Below are 20235 nucleotides of genomic sequence, written 5' to 3' on the forward strand. Positions count from 1 at the left end.
AATGTGTTAGAACAATAATGATTTTGAGTTACATCAATACACACTTTTATAACACAAACTACATTATAACAATAATTAAAATTTTTATTATTTAAAATAGTTAAAAAAAGTTTCGAATTTATTATTCAGTATATTGAAGCAAGACAATTTTCGAGACTTAATTCGTATCTTTACCTCAGTTTTTAAAAATAAAATTTTAACCCTTAAATGCATAGCGATATAGATCTGCATCATTTGTTTAAAACCTTATATCTCTTTATGTAGCAATCTTTGCTTAGTGTTTTTAAAAATTTTAATTTTACCAAAGCCACTTTATTTGTACCTCTTAACTAGAATCTTTGACTGTTTATTCCTTTATCTGTGATTATTGTTGCCACGCAACCTGAGCACAATTTCATTTCGGCGGCTATTACACATTTTGATTATTTATATAAAAGTAATAAAAACATACAGAAAAAAATTGTTTTCGGATGAGAACAACATAAGAGTAGCGAATAATATTATATATATATTTTTTTTTCATAAATTTAGGCAAGAAAATTGAATCTTTTTTTATGATGGAAAAATACAGCTATATGTAAAATCAGTTCACAAAATCTAAAGGATCATTTCGCTCTTTGCCGTCTATGGATGTACGAAAAGAGGCGTTGGTCATTGGCCTATATTTTCAAACAGATTGAGATGTGAAATTGCACTACGTAAAGGTACCACACAATAGTCAAGCAGCAAATGCAATGTTCCATTATGTTTGAATGCTAAAAATAATAGCTTCATGAACTTTCGTGTTTTGTAATGTTATGAGAAGTATTATTCAAGTTTGAAATATTATGTCATTATACCCAGTATATTTGTAGAATATAAGGTATGATTGTTCATGATTTTGTAGAAATACATCAATATGTTATGTTTTTTCTTTGAAAATAAAAAAAATCTTGGTTTTTTTTTTTGTATCTTTCTTAGTAACTAAATCCATTTCCCGGTTGATTTCAAATTTTATTTATTAAAAATAGAAATATTCAATTAAGGGTTAATCATAACAGTGCTACTGTAACACAAAAAATGTATTATCCACTCAATGAGTATTGAACAAAGAGTCAAATTAAAATTGGATTAAACCGGTGTGTGTAATTCTTGATATCGTCGTAAGCCGCATTCTACAAACGCAGTAAACTAAAAAAAATGTAAATATTTATTATAAAATATAGCAACTATATATTTTTTCAAAATTAGATACGCTTTTTAAATTTAGAAAAATTCTTTCACTAATAAAATTAAAAATTCTAAAAAAAATTAATTTTTTAATACCTAAATATTTTTGTACAATAATGTGCTCCTAAGTCATCTAGAGAAATATTAACAATTCAGTTACATTTTAGTTAAAAATATATTTGGAATTCTAAAAAAACAATTTCATAACGCGCCACTACTACCCAAGAATGTGCCCCTATGTGCCAAATATTATAATTCAAGATCTGACAAACAGATATGACTCCGGTGCCAACTAAATTCAATTAATGGGAAAAGCATATCTCCATATTGATTTAACGTCAATTATAAAAGCTTATCATTTGAGAAGCATGGCTTGCAATTGTACTTCGGCTAATGGATATTATGACAATATACGTAATTAATTGCTTCAGTTACTTGATCATTACATTGATAAATGTAATAAACAATGGTGATAATGGATTTGAATAAGTGCTTTTTTTTATATTAAAATTCTTTTGTAGGTTTTTTTTTTTGCTTTAAATGCCAAAAAATATAGACCATATTTTCAATCGGTTAATTTAAAATACTAGAATAGTGATGTGCCAACTATGGTACAAGTTATTCAGATCCGAAATTTCTAAGAAATGCGTATTCCCCTACCACAAAGTATCGCCATCGATTAGCAAAGTAAAGACGATGCATTGTGCATATATTTTCAATAATTATCTCTTTCTTTATTTTATCATAAATAATTTGATTTGAAATCAACTCAGAAGATAAAAAATTTTATTGGCTAAGTCTTTTTCTCTAAGTTTATTTCAGTTTTGTTTAAAGCAACTGAACAAAGAAAATTTAAATTTTTAACAAATGAAGTATATCTTACCTTAAAACTTTTAGAAGTGTAGTCATATGTATAAAAAGCGAAAAGGCATGTCTGATTTTCAACATTAAAACCATATCGAGAGCTAGTTTTCAGGATCATTGATCTACAAAGGGAATGAGAGATCATAATACAAAATCTGACAAAATAAACGTTCGGACAATAATATATAAAAAGCTTTTAAGGCAGTAAATGAGAGTTATTTCGGTAACTATAAGGATATTATATAAGTTATCAGATATTATATTATTATATAATAATATAATATGAGTTAATTAAACTGGTATTATCTAAGAAAACATACCTAGGAATATTAAAATTGTCAAAAAATTAGAATTTGGGATTTTAATGCATATTGACATTTCAGGGATATGAAAGAAGCCTTTTTGAGATTATATCATTGTGTTGATTATTACTTAAAAATATAGACAGTTGGACTGATAAAATTTATATGTTGACATTGAAAATAGTTTTAAAAAATTTAAAGACATTTTCGTTAAATCTGCGAATTGAAGGGGGTTCTTTACAGTAATACATTACAGTAACAGCATTTAATATATATGTTTATTTTCTTCAATCAAACATATAATAAATTTGAATGTTCTTCTCTGACTGTCTCGTTATTTTATACGACTTCAGTATGTCAAAGTTGGAAAGAGTCCCCATTTATACATATTTATACAATATACCGTAACTTTGCTTGCCATTTTGTAATATAGGGCAGAAGATCGTATATGCATATTGAACCTTTATCTTTTCCGCGTCCTGGCATAAGGGAAGCACGTTTTCTCCATGATCTGGGCTTCCCGATTTCGAGTCCCGGTTCGGGCATGGTTGTTCTTCACCTGTTTTCGATCTGTGAGATGTGTGAATGTCCCCCACCCCTGCAAAAAGGGGTCGTGCAAACGAATGTGTGCATCATCTTACTGTGAACGAAATGCATGAATGAAGTCCGCCCCGTAAAAGGATTGTGATGCATGAGTAGCTAAGACATACTCCTGGCCCTACATGCCACTACTGAAAACAAGAGACTCTCTCTCGGCTTAAAATCGTTGATTTTTTCAGCGGCCTTGTCTATGGCAAGTGCCATAGACAACAACCTTTCTCGTTGACTGTTTATAGGGAAACTAGATATCGATCTTTGTTTTCAATATTAGGACGATATAAGGAATTTTATTCATATCGCTTGTTACATTTTCGAATAATTGTTTTCATATTGATAGCAATTTTCTTGCTCAAATAGTTTCATGGTAAGGAAGATAAGTTTACAGATAACTAACGAGCAGTAAATTGTTGACTGGTCAATGGTCTCCTCAAGCATCGAGACCCATCTGGTGACTTCTGACAAATTTTCCAAATTTGATGACAAAAAAAAAAGTTTTTGCAGGAGCTATAAAAAGCGAAGACGTACAGACGAGGGTTTCATTGCCAGTCAAACCAGCCGAGAAAGAATATTGAAACTAAATCTCTCTTTGTAGTATTAATCTTTTGCGAATTATCTTTCAATGCTTTGTTTCCGTTCTTTGATAACGGGTTTTTAATTGCGAGTTTGTGTGTATACGCTTAAGTTGTTTGGCTATGTGTTTTCTTGCTTATTTATAGAAGAAAAATCATCGTTATTTCTAAAGAGTTTTACTCATACACCTACTGGTTTTTATTTTTCGCCACAATACACAATCATATCGAAGAAATTCGATCGCAGATGGAAGGCAATTCAATGCAAATGTCATATGATAAAATTATGCACCGAATATATTCTATGCTTGTTGTATCATATTTATACGCACATAGAAAGGTGGTGCACAAAAAAAGGTACGCACATACAAATTTGGTGTAAAAATCGCATACCAGATATCATTTGGCTGCATCACTACGTTTTTGAATTATAGCATTCATTAACAAAGATATAAATACAATTTTTTTTATTTTTGAAAATGAAATTCTGAATTTAATTTTTATTCACTTATTTATATGTAAAACCCGATGAGAATACTTTTTTCAATTCAGATAGAACTTAGTATTAATTATTCTTTTAAATTAAATTTTGATTCCTTAATAAAAGTTCCAGGACAAGGATTCAATGATGAACTTATGATGAAGAGAACATATGGTAATCTATGAGGAACTATGACAAAGTTTTGGTCATGAATTAAAGGGAGAAAATGGATTTCTGGTTATTATAATATTTAGAATAGAATTAAAGAATTAAATTAAGAATAAAATTTAAAAAAACTAAAATAAAAAAACTCGACCGATTTTGAGATGAGAAAAAACCCATATTTTTTCTAAATATCAACGCATGCGTAATATGATAGTCTCGTGATTGTTTTAAACCAGTTTGAACTGGTTAAAGAATTAAATTAATTAAGACAATTCGTAAGAATTCAGATAATGAATAATTTGGAAATCAAGTTGTAATGTTAGTTGGCGATAAATCGCCAAATGTGACAACTTCTGCATTATCTATACTTATAATAAAGCTCAATGTGTGTGTGTGTGTGTGTGTGTGTGTGTGTTGGCGCTCTACAGGCCAGACCGTTTGACCTACAGCTACCAAATTTGGTACATGTATACCTTGGAGGTTGGGAATGTGCACCTGGGGTTTCTTTTTCCGAATTTTTAATTAGAATTTCAATTATTAATTAAAAACTAACTTTCCCGCCAAATAAATCTTCCATTTTCCCCACCGCCAACTTTTCCGCCAAAAAAATCTTCCATTATCCCCAGCGCCAAACGAGAAAGGCTTCCGTTTCTTTTTTCTCCCAACAGTAATGAGGCTAGGGTTAAAATTTTTCGGCGGATTATTTCAATCGGTTCTGTTTATTTTCTTAATGTTTGATGCATTTAAAATGAAACATTGTTAATGAATCAATCTTTCAGATTCATTCTGAAGTACTTTTGAATTAAAATAAAACAGAATAAAGGAAATTAAAAATTTCTAATCCGCATAGTGTTACCCCAACTGGCGTAGAAAAAATCACGTATTTGCGTTACGTAACCGGCGAAGAAAATTCACGCATGCGCATTCTGTTCCGATTGTTGCCATGACAACGTTATTAATGGATGATTTAAATTATTTTTGGGTTAGTTGCATGCTTTTGTAAGTAAATTGTATTTATGTTAGTTATATATTTTTTGTATATGCTTCTAGTTTTAAGTACATCGTTTTTTAAGTAGTTTTTTTAAAACCTGTTTTCAACCGTTTATTTTAAACGATTCGTTTTATTTTCTTAGTGTTTGATGCATTTAAATTTAAACATTGTTAATGAATCGATCTGCTCATAATGAATCTAAGAAAATTTTGTTGACCAACTCTTGAGATATTACATAAATTGAAAAAGATATTCTTTAGTGCTCATAAAGTTTAAACGCTGAGTGACTCTATTTTCAGTAATCAGATTATAAAAAAATGCTTTGTTGAAGTAAAAAATATTATTATATTAATTGAAGATAAATTCTTTCCACTTTAATTTAAAGCATAAATTCTACGGGTGCTAACAGAAAATGAGAGAGATACATATTACGTTATGACTGAAGGCCTTTATAATATTATGAATAAATTATATGATAATCAAAATTTGAAGTTTTAAAATATTTTGATGAAGAAGCTATTAAAGTAGAAATTGCATAAAATATTTCATTATTAAAATTTTAACGAACATTAAGATCGGCGAACCGGCTGGTCGCCAAAGGCGGCTAGTTTTCTAATAAACCTAAAAGCGAAAAATCGATACCTCAAAAGCCATAAATCGCCAATTTGTTGCCTACGTATTTTGAGGCTTCAAAATCCTCAAACCAAAACAACATCATGTTTTAAAGCTTGAATTCGAAATTTTTTGACGATTGAAATATTTTATACGATATCTGATATGCATTTCTATGACAGATATAATTCTGGACATATGTACAGAAAAGCCAAAGGCAGAATAAACTATTACAAAATACTTAAATCCTACGATTTTTGACCTCAAGTTATAAGTGGCATTCTTATATGAAAAGTCCGAAAAGACAAAACTCACAAGACTTAATTTAGTTAAATACCATCATAAATCAACTCACATGATTGCTGTCTCTTACGAATTATGTAATTCAAAAGTGTTCACATTATTAATGAAGCTCTCTTCCGTGTGACCGATGTTTGCATTTATTTCTCTTAATTTAGGTTTAATGACTGTGATTTAATGACATCCCAATTCGTAAAATTCTTGTGGAAATTGAATTATTGATCTCTGAGTTTACTTCTTTCAAATTGGCTTTGGAGATTTATACCAGTTGGGAAACAAAATAAACCACTGACTACTAACATTGAAGAGCAGTTAAAATTTACATTGGATGGATATTTGCTAGGCATTTGCTGAAAATGTTTGGTTTCCCAAACAGTTTACTTTTATTAATGTTTCATGGAGATGGAATTTTGCTTGTGATTGATGAAATAGATTAGTTGAAGTCACGCCTGAAATGAGTGTAATGAACTGGAAATTAATTGAAGTTCATAATCAGATTAATTTGTATAAAATTTCTTCCTCGTTTAGGTAGATTTGGAATCAAATTTATGATATCTGTATTAGATAACCTCATTTGCAATTAAATTCGTACCTGTCATTCTATATTTGAATAACTTGTTTTCCTTTGTACATACCATACATATTATTCACTATATAATGAATGTCTGCAAATAAAAATAAAATTACGTTGTTAATTTTAATTTAATTACGATTTTAAATGCGATGTTATCATTAGCACTTGCATTTGTACTAGAAGATTGTACATTTGACTGAAATTTTTGATATAAAAGTTAATAAAATTGGTTTGGTTGCAAATTATTATGAAATTAAGTGAGTGTATACTTTTACCTTGTAGTTGCTAGCTACATTTTGTATCTTTATGATAATCTTGAAGGACTAATCTAAGCAAAATTGCAAGAATTTCCAAGACTTTCAGATCCTCAATATAAAATTCCCTCGTATCGAATGATGCATTTAATACTAAATAATCACTAAAGTAACATTAGAATTTGAAATAAAATATTCTATGTTTCATATTGATTATTTATGTTACATTATCCTCTTTTACAACAAATAAAATTCACAAATGTATTCAGACTTTAAGAAAAACAATCCGGAGAAAACGTCTCAAATATCTATGAAATATAGAAATGAATGATGCTGCCAAAAAAAATCGGATTTAAAAGTGAAAGAATTACTTAAGATATGCATAAATCATTAGATCATGTAAATAATATGAATAAATGTTTAGAAATATATATCAAACTTGTAAACAATCTGAAAGACATAATTTCTGATTTATCTGTTATTTCTATTAAGCTTGCATAGATTAACGGAAGATTGAGCCTATATATTCCGGCAATCTATGAGACCAGATTACAATGCAGAACACATTTGCAAGCTAAAATAATTAACGCTGTGTTACTTCACAGCTCAGTGAACATGACATTGTATATTCTGTGCTCGCAGTGAAGTTAATACAACACTCTCACGTGTCGCAGATTAAAGGGGTCGGAATTATGCCAGAACCCTCCCCTCCTATTTACACCCAAACGATATTGCCTGTCTCGTTATCCATATCTACATCTGATTAACAAATGCTGGATAATGGATTTTCATTAAAAGTTCAATGGTCTACGGATGTAATAAGAGATAATTTTTAATGCTGGAATCTGTGTTTTTTTATGTTTTTGTAGATAGATAAATTAGAAAATTTTGCCCACCTCTTATAAATGTACAGCAGCTGTAAATGTACAGTAGTTTCTAGCTAATTGAAATAATAATCATCATCTTTCTAAAACAAGAGAAAATTATTTTCACTTTTTTATATGTAATATCATTTCCTTTATTTCATATTAGTCGCCTGTGGCGACCAACAGTTTACCAGCAATATTTATTTGCCAGCAATTTTAACCATATCTCTTATTAATTTAGTTTAGTTATATTAACGTCACGTTTTAAAGTAACACTAGGGCTGCGTTGAGACAGATCTTGTAATTTTGAACCCCGATTCAGATGACGAGGAGGAAACCTGAGCACGCAATTTTCTCTCCAAGTTTTCACACCACACCGAAAGGATGACATCTGGCCCTTGCGTATTTAATTTGAACCAGACCTGCCTACACACCAGTTCTTCGGTGTAATCGGGTCTCGAAACATCCGGCCCCGAAAGTGAGACTGTATAACCAGGCCAATTCGGCCCCGCCGTATCTTTTATACATAATTTGATATTCATGTTTCTATCAATGAAAAATCTTTAAAGAATCATGAAAGATTTTAAAGTTCTAGTTGTTTAATAATAATACATTTGTTTGGTTTATTTCGTAGATGAAACTTTCTAATGAAGTCGAGTCCCATGACATCATATGGCGACCAAAAACTTAATTACTAGAATTAGTTATTTAAACTTGCCCATTATCTTTTAATGTAATATAATTTTATTTTCTAATCCATCATATGAAGTTCAGAGATATTAAAATGGCTTCTTCGGGCATTTCAACGAAATATTTAAAAAGGAATTGGATGTAGATGTCAGAATTGTATACAGTAAGAAAATAAAATTGTAGAGATATAGAAAAGGTTAACTTTTTAGGTTAAACTTTTTTTCCATATTATTAGATCATTCATTTATTGCCAATATTTAAGAAAGAAATGCTAATTATTTATTTACAAATCTATCAAGTAGATGACGTTCATCAAGATAAAGCAAGCAGCAATATATTTAAGTATATTATAATATTCCTAGAAAAGTAAAACAAGAAATATGTATCTGCAGATATGGAGGATGTATATAGAGTGGTGGTAATGCTAGAAGTCCTACCATTGTATGTACCAAGGTACGTTACACTATCGCCTTCACTTAACATGTAACCACTAAATTTCCTTTTACTCAGAAGATCATTTGTGAAATAAAGAAATGCAGAGAACGCAGAAAAAAATACAGGTCTAAAACATTAAAATTTAATAGAACAATAAATAGGTTTAAAAACAGAAATGAGACAAAATTCGATATAAGACTACTCGCATTTTAATTTGAGAATTCCATTTTTTTTTGCAGTTTTTGTTGTGTAATAAAAAAATTTTTAATACTTCATATTTCAAATATTTTTAAATGTGGAATATTACATGTGATATTTATGTAAAAGTTATCTTTTGTGAGTCAGTCTTAAAGTACTTTAGGCTTGCCACTTCTGATATGTGACCTCAAATAAGAGCAAGAAAGGTATACTTTCGTGGTTAAGGACACTGGCAAGCAAAACATCTAACGCAAAAAATATTCTTCTCTAAAATCCAAATTTTTATTATATTAAAAAGATTTCGCAGAGAACTTCCATATTACTTCATCGTTTTTCTTTGGAAAGTTATTTTCAAGATTCACTGTTCGAGAATGTCTTTGTCTCTCTTCTAACAAGATAATCAGCAGCAAACTCTTTTTTTACTGAGAAAAGAACAAAGCCACGAAAAGTAGAAGCGAAAGCTTTTTTTTTCCTTTTACAAGATACAATTTTTTGAAGGTGATAAAACATCCACGTTGGAAACATCTTGTTCTCATATTTCATGTTCCCTCTCATAAAATAGCGTAAGAAATCATAAATTCTTGTCTGGCAAAACTCGAGACTACACCACAGCATCCAGAAATCTAACAAGGCAGATGATACTGTATAAAAATATTGCCCTAAAAAACATCCTGTCTGCTTCCTGATATAAGGAATTTTTGCTTTCAAGTCTTGTATTTTTTTTCCTGGAACGGCGTTTATTTTTTTAGTAAGTATTTTGGAAAAACTTCAAAATTATCTTTCCGCTTTAATATCACCCTTTTTATGTTCGATTTCTAACATTTATTGATGGTAGTATATTTTTTTTTCCTCACGTCAAATATATCTGATGACATACTTTTATTATATTTTTTACTTAGATAATCTTAGATAATTTTCTTTATGGAATATTTCGTGCGATTTGATCTAGTCGTGTAAGAGATTTGTCACTATTGAATAACATGTTTTATCTCTTTCCAACTACTCGATGTGGGAAATATTAGGGTAAAAATGAGCTAAAACACTTTATGAAAACAAAAAAGAAAACATATGAATGCCTTTTTTTATTGATATTTCGACCGATACTTTAAAAAGGCTGTATGTTTTACTTCTCTTCCAATTCTATAAAATCTTTTCTAGACTAACATTTGTCTGTAAACCTGACAGCTAGAAAATGTAGCGGTTAAATAAAATAAAAAGTGTATCGAATGTTTATACATACTGGGCAATAAAATTTTCTCCACGCACAAAAAAAAGAAGAGAACAAAAACACCCTCTATTGAAAATTGATAACTCGAAATCCATCTTTTAACCATAATTCTTTTACAAATGAAATATCCAATTAAATAGAAGAAAATATGTTTATAATCAAAACTGTGTATATGCAAATGAGTTGACTGTTTGGTTGATGATTTGTTTAATGTTATGCATGGAGATCATTATCATACGTGGAGATTCAAATAAAGTAACGCGATAGGGAAAATTAATTATAATACGCAATTGCAGGTATCAATATGTGTCAACCATTGTGCCGCAAAGCATCTGTAAGCGCAGAAGTTATACTTACGAGTGACTATGTTAAACGAATTAATTTTTGCAAGAATGTTAAAAAAATTATTTTTGTTTTGTATATTCTTTTTTGAGTAATTCTTTTTGTAAATAATTGTTGTTTTTCGCTATTTTTATATGTTTTTTAGATTTTTTTTAGTTAGTATAATTTCGAAAACGCTGAATCATGGTCGTTTCTTTATTTAAATCTTTGCGCAAGGTTGATTTATAGGGTGCGGCATTGGGTATGTTTTGTTAATCCAAATAAATATCGATGAAAGTGTAAAGTCCACCAATTTTCTAACCTCTAATTAATATACCTTCCTAATAGTTCTAATAGTTCACATTTGTCTTAAGATTGATAGTCCGAATTGGTCTCATAAGCTATCGAAAAACACTCTGTGGCGTATTCCGTATATCATGAGACATCTACAGAGTAATTTGTAGCTGTTTTACACAAACACCTGTTTTTAATACGGACTAAAATAGTAATAAAGTAAAACTTGATGCAGTACAACATTTTTGTGCGGGTTTCACGATGCTTTGAAGGAAAGTATATAAATGAATGATAATGATATGAGTTTATATTTGTGGCAGCTAAAATCCCCAAAAAGTAACTACATTGGAAGGAAATAAATTTCTCACTGGTTAGTAGTTGATTATTTTATAGATTTGATTACCATATTCAGAATAAAAACTTCAATGACGATATATAAATATAACGACAGGGTATAAAAAACATTTCTCCATATATGCAAATCACTGTCCTTATATGAAAACACTCCAAGAAACTGAGAATCAAAATCGAAATAAACAGTATTCCAAAATTAACTCAAGATTTGAATTTCCACCATTCGGGAAGTAAAGTGTTGGCAACCCTATTAAAAATGCATTTGACAACTGATAGTTCAGGGTTAGCAAAAATGGAACTTTACACAATAGAACAACGTATTAACGCAGGATTTGAATTACATAAAAACCCCGTTTTTTCTTTAAATTGTTATACTTTAATAGAATAGTAAAGCTTGCAGGATACGGGTTATGTGTGAAGCAACACATAGGGTAAATGGCCTCCACGGCTTTGCTGGCATATATGCACTGTTTTGTCGAAAATTTCCATGATCATTTTTCAAAAATGCAACGTTGAATTTCCACCTTCAATTCACACGTGCTTGTTGACTTGCTGGTACAGATCTTTGACTTCAAATAACCCCATACAAATAAATCCAATGGTGTTAAATCATACGATCTAAGGAGAAAATTCTCAAATTTTTCGAACTGTATCACCAGACTTTCATTATTTTTGAAATATTGTTCAACAATGGAAATACGTTGTTCTGTCGTGTAACGCTCTATTTTTACTAAATCTAAACTATCAGCTGTCAAATGTTTTTTTAATAGGGCTTTAATAGACATTATATTGCACGAATGGTGGCAAATTCAAATCATGCGTTAATTTTAGAGCACCCTTTAAAAACGAACAATTTCGTGGAGAGTTCTTTTTGGTATAACTGAAAATAATTATACCGCAATCTCCTGCTAGGAATATCATCAATATGAGTATAAAACAAGTATCAATCTTGAGAAAGATTTATGTCAAACAAAGTTGAGAAGTAATAAAGATTGAAACAAGAAAATATATATTCCTCATTCAACAATAAGAAATTCGTCAATATTTTGATAGTTTTGTCATTTAGGTGGTTTTATGAGATCTTATATCTTATCTCGTGAATTTTGAACAACCTTATTGATGTATATCTTTGTTTATTTGATTTCTTTTTTTGTAGAATCTATAAAGTTTTAAATGTTATATAAACTCCTGTATTTTCCAAGTACAATGCATTTTAAGAAATTAAAGGAAACTTTATAGTTCTTGACACGTACAGCCGGCCACTTTTCCACCACTGAACGAAGCAATATCGATAGGATATGTTGTGGCCGATTGTTGTCCTTATAATAACCCGTCCGTAACACTGGCCGATTCACGGAACTGACATCCTCTTCCAGGTAGTTGGCCTCCAGCCACAAAGTGGTCAATCCTTGATCTTAATCATAATCTTCCTGTACACCTATCGTCCTGTTTAATGAGGAACAGACCACCACTGTAAGAAAATTTATTCAAAATTCTCAACAACAAAAGAAATCCAATTATTAAAACTTTCAAATATTGGTAAAATGCTGACAATTTTTAACATCATGCCCTTCAGTGTCTTGAGATTATCTGGTGCTATCAGTACTGTATTTAAGTCAGCTTTTTTCCAACTTTTAAATGCTTTCTTTATCTCGGGATTTCTATGCATTCCTTTGCGCGTATAAATCTGTCGTGGTCACAAAGTCCTCCATGTCGAGAGTAATACCACTGGGAGTACTGGATCAGGGGTGGTCATTCTCTGATTCAGGTCTAAATTACGATATGTGGATGAGTGAATAAAATCCGAGAATGAAGTCCGTCCCGTAAAAAAAGTTGTGACGTGTGTGTAGCTAAGTCGCTCTCTTGTCCCTAGATGGCGCTACTATAAAAACAAGAGACGCTCTCCCACCGGCTTAAAATCGCTGTCTTCGTAACAGCGGACTTGTCCGTGGCAAGTGCCATAAGAAACAACAACAGCAAGAACCTGCATTGCTTTAAAAAATTACAAACAGTCCCGATTCCTCCACAGATGCTTTTATTTTCTCGCATTCTTCAAAATCTTTGTAAGTATGCGGGAAATAATCTAATCTATAATATAAATATTTTGAAAGATAAAAAAGGGAAATCTCTTTCAGTCATAGCATTTGACTGAAATTTAAAATAATAATATGAAAAATGGCTCTCATTTGGGGCAATGAACTATTTGAATCCAATATTTGAAATTTTCGTTTAACAAGTATCACTAAGTATATATATATATATACTTTCAAAATTCCATGAAACATAAGAGGTGCAAGGTAGCCTGGCGATCTCAGCTTCGGGACCAGAAAGTTCCAGGGTCAAGATCCAAATACACCAAAGGATCATCGTGCAATAGGAGCTGGAACATGTTAAATGCGTCGGGGCCAAATGTCCTAGCGCAGGCTTGGTGCAGAATCTTATAGCGGGGAGTGCCAGCTCAGGTGTCATCCTCATCACCTAACCGATGTTCAAAATTACGAAATCGGTCTCAAATAGCCCTAGTATTGCTTTAAGACGGGACGTCAATGTAACTAGACTAAACTCGTCCCTAAAACAAAACTGAAATTAATTTTTCGAAATCAATAACGAATATATTTAACTTTTCCCACATTAAACAAGAATATGCGGTATCATATTTTTTTATCAATAACGAATATATCATTATCAATGATCATTATCAATAACTTAATATGTTTAACTTTTCCTACATTAAACAAGAATATGCGGTATCATACTTTGTTTATCAATAACGAATATATTTAACTTTTCCCACATTAAACAAGAATATGCGGTATCATATTTTTCACCATCAGTAAATGAAATATAAAACTATCCAATACAAATCCCAAAAATACAATTTTTGTTTTATGATTGTAAAATTTGGAAAACTGTGAGGGTGTTGATGCTTGTTAAGCAACTCATATTCAAAGTTAAAGACTTATTTTTGCGAATCTCAAGCGCAGAGAGAAATATTTCCCTTTATTAAAGAAGTAATAACGATTCTAATTAAACCTTTCCTCATATATGAGGGAAAATTCCATTTCCATGTGAGAACAGCGAACGAAAGCAAACTTCTTGTGAATAAGGAAAATAATGAGCACTCCATGATTATTCTAAAGAAATTTTTTCTTTGTTATTATGAATTCTTCTCCAATCTTCTCGGAATAAAATATTATTTCTGAATTTTTTTCACTTTTAATTTTAAAGATAATTTATATAATTTTGATTTAAGAATGGAAATGTAGATAAAGCTTTTGATTATATTTAGATTTAATTAATAACTCGAAACAAAATTAGTATCGGATTAAAATTTATTATTATGATTAACTTTATTATATAGTAATCGAAGTAAATTTTTTACTGTTTATTTGTTTGAATTCCAGTGAATTCACTAATGAACTAGTGAACTAATTTATCACAACAATTGACTTCAGAGATAAAATAAACAAGTGAATAAATTGAAATAAAACGTTGTTTTTAAGAAAACGATTTTCTCTTTGCAGGAAATTGTGGAAAGTAATTCGTTATCGAAATTCTAAATATTAATGCAAAAATTGTAAAATTTTGAGATCTTGATATATGTATTTTAATTGGTATTGCTGTAATATATTTCTTTATTACTTATTAATAAACTTTCTTTTTTAAAACTGTATATATTTATTGTTCTTAGCGTCTCAAGTGCTTACTAGTTTTGCTTTGATATTCAGACTATTTACCAAAAGTATATATTTTCTTTATACACTAATAAATATAGGCTTTTGAAATTATATTTGTTTGTATTATTATTTTTTGTATCTAGTCTTTCATCTATATTAAATTAGTTATTATATTTATTGCAGTATAAAATAAAACAAATAAAATAAATAAAATATTCTAAAGGCGGACAAATTTTCATAACATCAGGAAGAGACGGGTATATTTATTCCCATGTTCCCTTTAAACATCAACTTTCTCTCAGGGGGTAGAGGGAAGTACGAGTACTTTGAGGTTGAGAGACAGTTAAGCAAGTTCTCGCTTCCCCGGTGAAAAAATAATGAACTCGCACTCTAATGACGAGATGCCACTCTTACGGGAGAGAGCTGCACTAATCACGATGGTAAGTTCTTGGTTTCAACATTAGTTCCGATGACGAGTTATTTATTACTTGGGAGACCTTGACAGGGAAGTGATAATTCAGATGAGATTACAAACATAAAACAAATAAATATTTTAAAAAAAGTTTTTAAAAACATATTTTATTTATATATCAAAATTATTTTAAGATTTTTAACTTTTATTGAATATTTATTGTTATAAATATTAGGAAAAATCAATTAATTCCCAAAATTACTGAAATATAGCGCCCTACTACAGAATAAAAATTACTTAAATTATTCGAATGACTATAATAGACTTCTGATCATATTAAATTAGGATATTATCTCTTATTAAAGAATGCTATGCATTTTTCCAGAATTTTATTGTATCAAGACGATTGGGAAAAATCTGATAACCAAATCCCTAATTTACAAACTTGAAACCACTCATGTGAAGCAGAAGTTCTTAAATTGAGGATTTACAAAAATCGATTTAAGTATAATTATAATTTTCTCAGATGAATTCAACTGTAAAGCAATAAATAAATAAAATAAAGTTAATCTTGAAGCAAGGACATTAGGATAACATTTGTTAACAGCTAGTTTTATGTCAAGTTGAGACAATGAATTGATTAAACTTCTTTCTTATTTACTCACCAGTATATTACACAGTGCGTGATCATTCTGGGGTAAATTGTAATTTACGTGAAATAGCTTGTAGAAGCACAGCACAAAACGAAATCATTAGCATTAAAATTGCAGTATTTTACTAACTACTTTCTCTGAGATAAATACGCGATAACAGAAACTTACTCCAAATTACGGAAGGATAGCTGAATTATGCTTATCGATTGCCATCTCAAATTCTAGTCCCAGAACAAACAATCACGCATATTTGAAATATTAATCTGGAAGTTCCAGCTACTTAAACGGTTCATTTATTCGAATCGAAATACGATACTCCAAGAACAACGGTAGGAAAGGATTAAACTGAAAGAGAATGTATTGATTTTTCAAACATTCTTCGACGCAGAACAATGATATTCAAATCTTCTTGACCTGGAGAATTTGAAAATTAATAGTTTAGCATAAGTTAGAAGGAAACATATAGTAAGAACATTATAAATCATTCATGAATTTACGAAAAGAATCATTGAAAAAGTGTAAATTAGAATGTCTTGTTTTTATTGAATATTAGTTCGAAAAGTAAATTCAAAATCTAAATATTGACGAGAATATGTTACTCTATATTTCATACATTCATAAAGAATTTTGTTTTTGCATTGATAATTTAATTTATTGTTTGTAAAATTAGTTTTCCTATGCAAAAAGCCAATTTATCATAATGTTAATTATAGCAATTATAACAACGAAAACAATTACAGTAAAATTTTGGTACAATCTAATCACGCACATTTGGTTCTCCAATTCTAAAGCCGAAGAATATGTTTCCACTCCACCCTTTACAAACGCCCCTTTGCAAAAAAAGAAAAAATTTTTTTGTTCCCTGTTTTTCAAAATTAAATCATTCTATCGATTTTTAGTTCTTTTGCTCAGCAGAACACAATAATTGTTCAATTGTCAAGAACAGTAAAAGCAAAAGAATATAAGCTTATTTCTCACTAATTTGATAAATTTAATATATTAAGTAATAAAAAAATATTAATAAAAGTAATAAATTTAACTTTTCTCTTTATCATTTATATTTAATTGGATGTGAACCTTATCCAATGCAACTCCGTGACATTGCAAATTGTTAAATAAACAAAACAAAACAAAAAATTCAGTTTAAATGCTTCGTGTTTTTGTCCTAGAAACGTTATTTAGCCCGTAAAAATTAATCTATGGTTAGGGTCATATTTTCTTAAGAGTTAAGTATTTTTTAATCAAATTTTACTTTATTTCATAACAAACGAAGTGCTGGTATGAAATCACTTAATTTAATCATATCAGATGGTTATGAAGAATTTTTTGTTTTGTTGAAAAAACAAAATAAATTTAATAAGAATTCTTAAATGGGTTTCAATTTATAGTTCAAAAAGACTCTTTTTGTATATAAATAACTTAAGAAGTATTTTAAAAGACCTTTATTCCATAATTAAGCGATAAATAAAAATATTGAAAATATCCAAATTCGAGATTAATAGCAAAACTTAAGTGAGATGCGTGTGACGTTAGTTCAGAATTTCTTTTTGACCAATAAAATATATTTTAAGATTTCAATTTACTTATAAAACATTCTCTTTTAAACATATTTGTTTTATTTTACTAAGTTTATTACTAAATTAACAGTTTTTGGCGAAAATTATTAAGGATGGCTTTTAGGAATTATCTTTTTCCTAAATTGTTTTGATCCAATAATTTTAATAATTTTATTGGTTTAAAAATTATTTTATTTTTGTAATTGCTATTTTGACATTAATTTATGCGAATAATTTACTTACACGAGCCATTTTGATTAGTTGCTAGAATAGTATCAACAAGATTACAGTCATAACTAATCTTAATCTATAATATTTTAAAACTTGGAGGTAGGGTTTCAGATTAGCAAACACTAAAAATGAAATTTGATTTATGAATATTCTGGTTTCTATTTTTGAGCATTTTGGACGCAATAATAATTTTAATTAAGTATTTCAAACAATATTGGCAAAACAAACCTCAAGTAACATCGGTCAGAGGGCTCGCTACCTACCAATCAGAAACAGAATAAAACTCAGTGTTTACGTAATTTTTTAAAGTTAGATATAGATCTATTTCTTCTTATTCCAGATACTTTTTTCACTTTTACATAATAGAAAAATTGGTTAATTGATTACAATGTTTATTTACAATTTTCTAGTTATATAAGCTTTTAATTTGTTTCTTCTTTCTGTAATTTTTGTTATAAATATTCTAATTAAAATAAAATTCTTTTATCGTGCGCATTAAATAATTCGTTAATTAGAATATTTAAGGTTGCATGCTATAAGACATATCTGTTTTGTACACAGTATTAAAAATTCTTGTTTTCATACATTTTTTATTCATATTATATGTCCAAGAATTTAAAAAAAAGAAGCAATATAACAAAAAAAAACTCTTGGTTTTTTTAAATTAAATTAAACATAATTAAGATGAAACAATAAAAATAAATTTAATAGTTATGTTTTTAAAGCGTGTGGAAGACAGAATATTTGTAAGCCATTGAAATTGCAAAAGCAGAATGCATATTTTAGTCATCAAAACAGATACATTGTTCGTAAACTTTTATACAACATAATCAATATCGTATATAACGAAAAGTATACAAACAAAGCTCTTTTCGATATTAATTTAATCAGATTCTTTCTATCTATTCTACCGTTCACGCTTGAAACATTAGATGGAAAATTGTATTGTTTAAACTATTCATTGAACTTATCGCGACGCAGTTATCAATATAGAAGCTTTAGATGAAAGGAATTCCAAAATTCTCAAGATTCTCTGTGGAATATTATTCAATAATATTCATATCGCGTTGTGTTAGAGTATTTGGAACCAATAGTTTCGTTATAGTTAGAAGAAAACACGTAGAAACAGAATACAGAAGAAGTACGTATTTATGAAAGCATTCTTTGCTTATATAATTCCGTAATCTGTTGTTTGTTGACAGTATAAGTTTGGAAGATTTGAAATGAATCGGATATTGATATGAATGCTTTGTTCTATGCAATATTAACAGCGTTGAATTATTTCATTAAAATTTAATTATAGTAATAATTTCGGCAAACAATATTTATGATTGTATATGAGAAATAATTCTATGAAAACTTGAAATGAATAGAATGTTGATACGAATGCTTCGTAGTATATATTAATAAAGGAATTTCATCGCAATAATTTTAAAAAAATATGCTTCGGGACATTAAATGATTTAATAATTTAATTAACTTTTTGAAGACAATTTAGTTTCAAAAATCTGAAATGTAATTTATTAAAGGAAAAGGGCGTTCGTTTAAATTTTATTATAAATAAAATTTTAAAAAGCAAAGTCATCAGCTGAATTTTATAGATGACCATTTTAAATGCTTCACATGAATTTTAATTAATTTAATTGTTATACAATTTGCATTTGGAAACTACTTCGTTTTGATAGATAGGAATCATACTTGTGAAACTTAGATCGATCTTATTTTTATGGCATTTATTTTCATGGTTAAAATTAATAATTATTTAAACAATTTGCTATTTCATTTAATTTTTTTCAGAGCTCCAACTTTAGAAATCTGGAATGTAATTTATTTAAATCAACGGAGTGATGTATTTAAAATTTTCTTGCATATTTTAAAGTAAATATGTTATCCTTTCACATAAAATAATGGACTTTTGCGAGTACCTTGCAATGGGTACCTTGCATTGGCAATGAATAATGGGTACGATATATTGATCTCCGATGGGAATATAACAGTTTACTGAATGTGTTCTGTCGCTCGTGGCAATTAATCCTTAACTCTTGGTTAATAATTTTCAATATTCGAATTTGTGTTTTGGACGCTTCGTTTCTAGCCAATTAAAAAAATGGACCCAAAACTACACATAGAGTCATAAATCCCCATACCAAATTTGTGATATTTAAATCATTGCGTTTTTTGAACTATCGCATTTACTTATTTCTGAAAGTAAATCTGCATACGTTTATGGTGAAAGCTTATATACTAGTTAACAGCTACCCTACACGAGCAATTGATTTTGTATCCTGGTCATGTTACTGGGCTGTGAACCACAAGGTCCTGAGTTCTATCCCCTCTCACACCAATTCGCAACATTGGTGACCTCGGACGATGATCCTTCAACCTTCGTACAGCTGGCG

The 20235-nt window shown here is 29.3% G+C and overlaps 1 protein-coding gene across 1 annotated transcript in view; it reads right to left on the reverse strand.

The window, feature by feature from the left end:
- The window catches only part of LOC129988279 (glycine receptor subunit alpha-2-like), a 141233-nt gene that overhangs the window by 65072 nt on the left and 55926 nt on the right, over positions 1-20235 (reverse strand). Inside the window, exon 2 of the mRNA XM_056096467.1 lies at positions 2093-2195. Within this exon, the coding sequence (XP_055952442.1) occupies positions 2093-2166 (74 nt within the window). The 5' untranslated portion in view covers positions 2167-2195. The remainder of the gene's footprint in view (positions 1-2092; positions 2196-20235) is intronic.

This window comes from Argiope bruennichi, chromosome 10 (assembly GCF_947563725.1).
Source record: "Argiope bruennichi chromosome 10, qqArgBrue1.1, whole genome shotgun sequence".
NCBI lineage: Eukaryota > Metazoa > Arthropoda > Arachnida > Araneae > Araneidae > Argiope > Argiope bruennichi.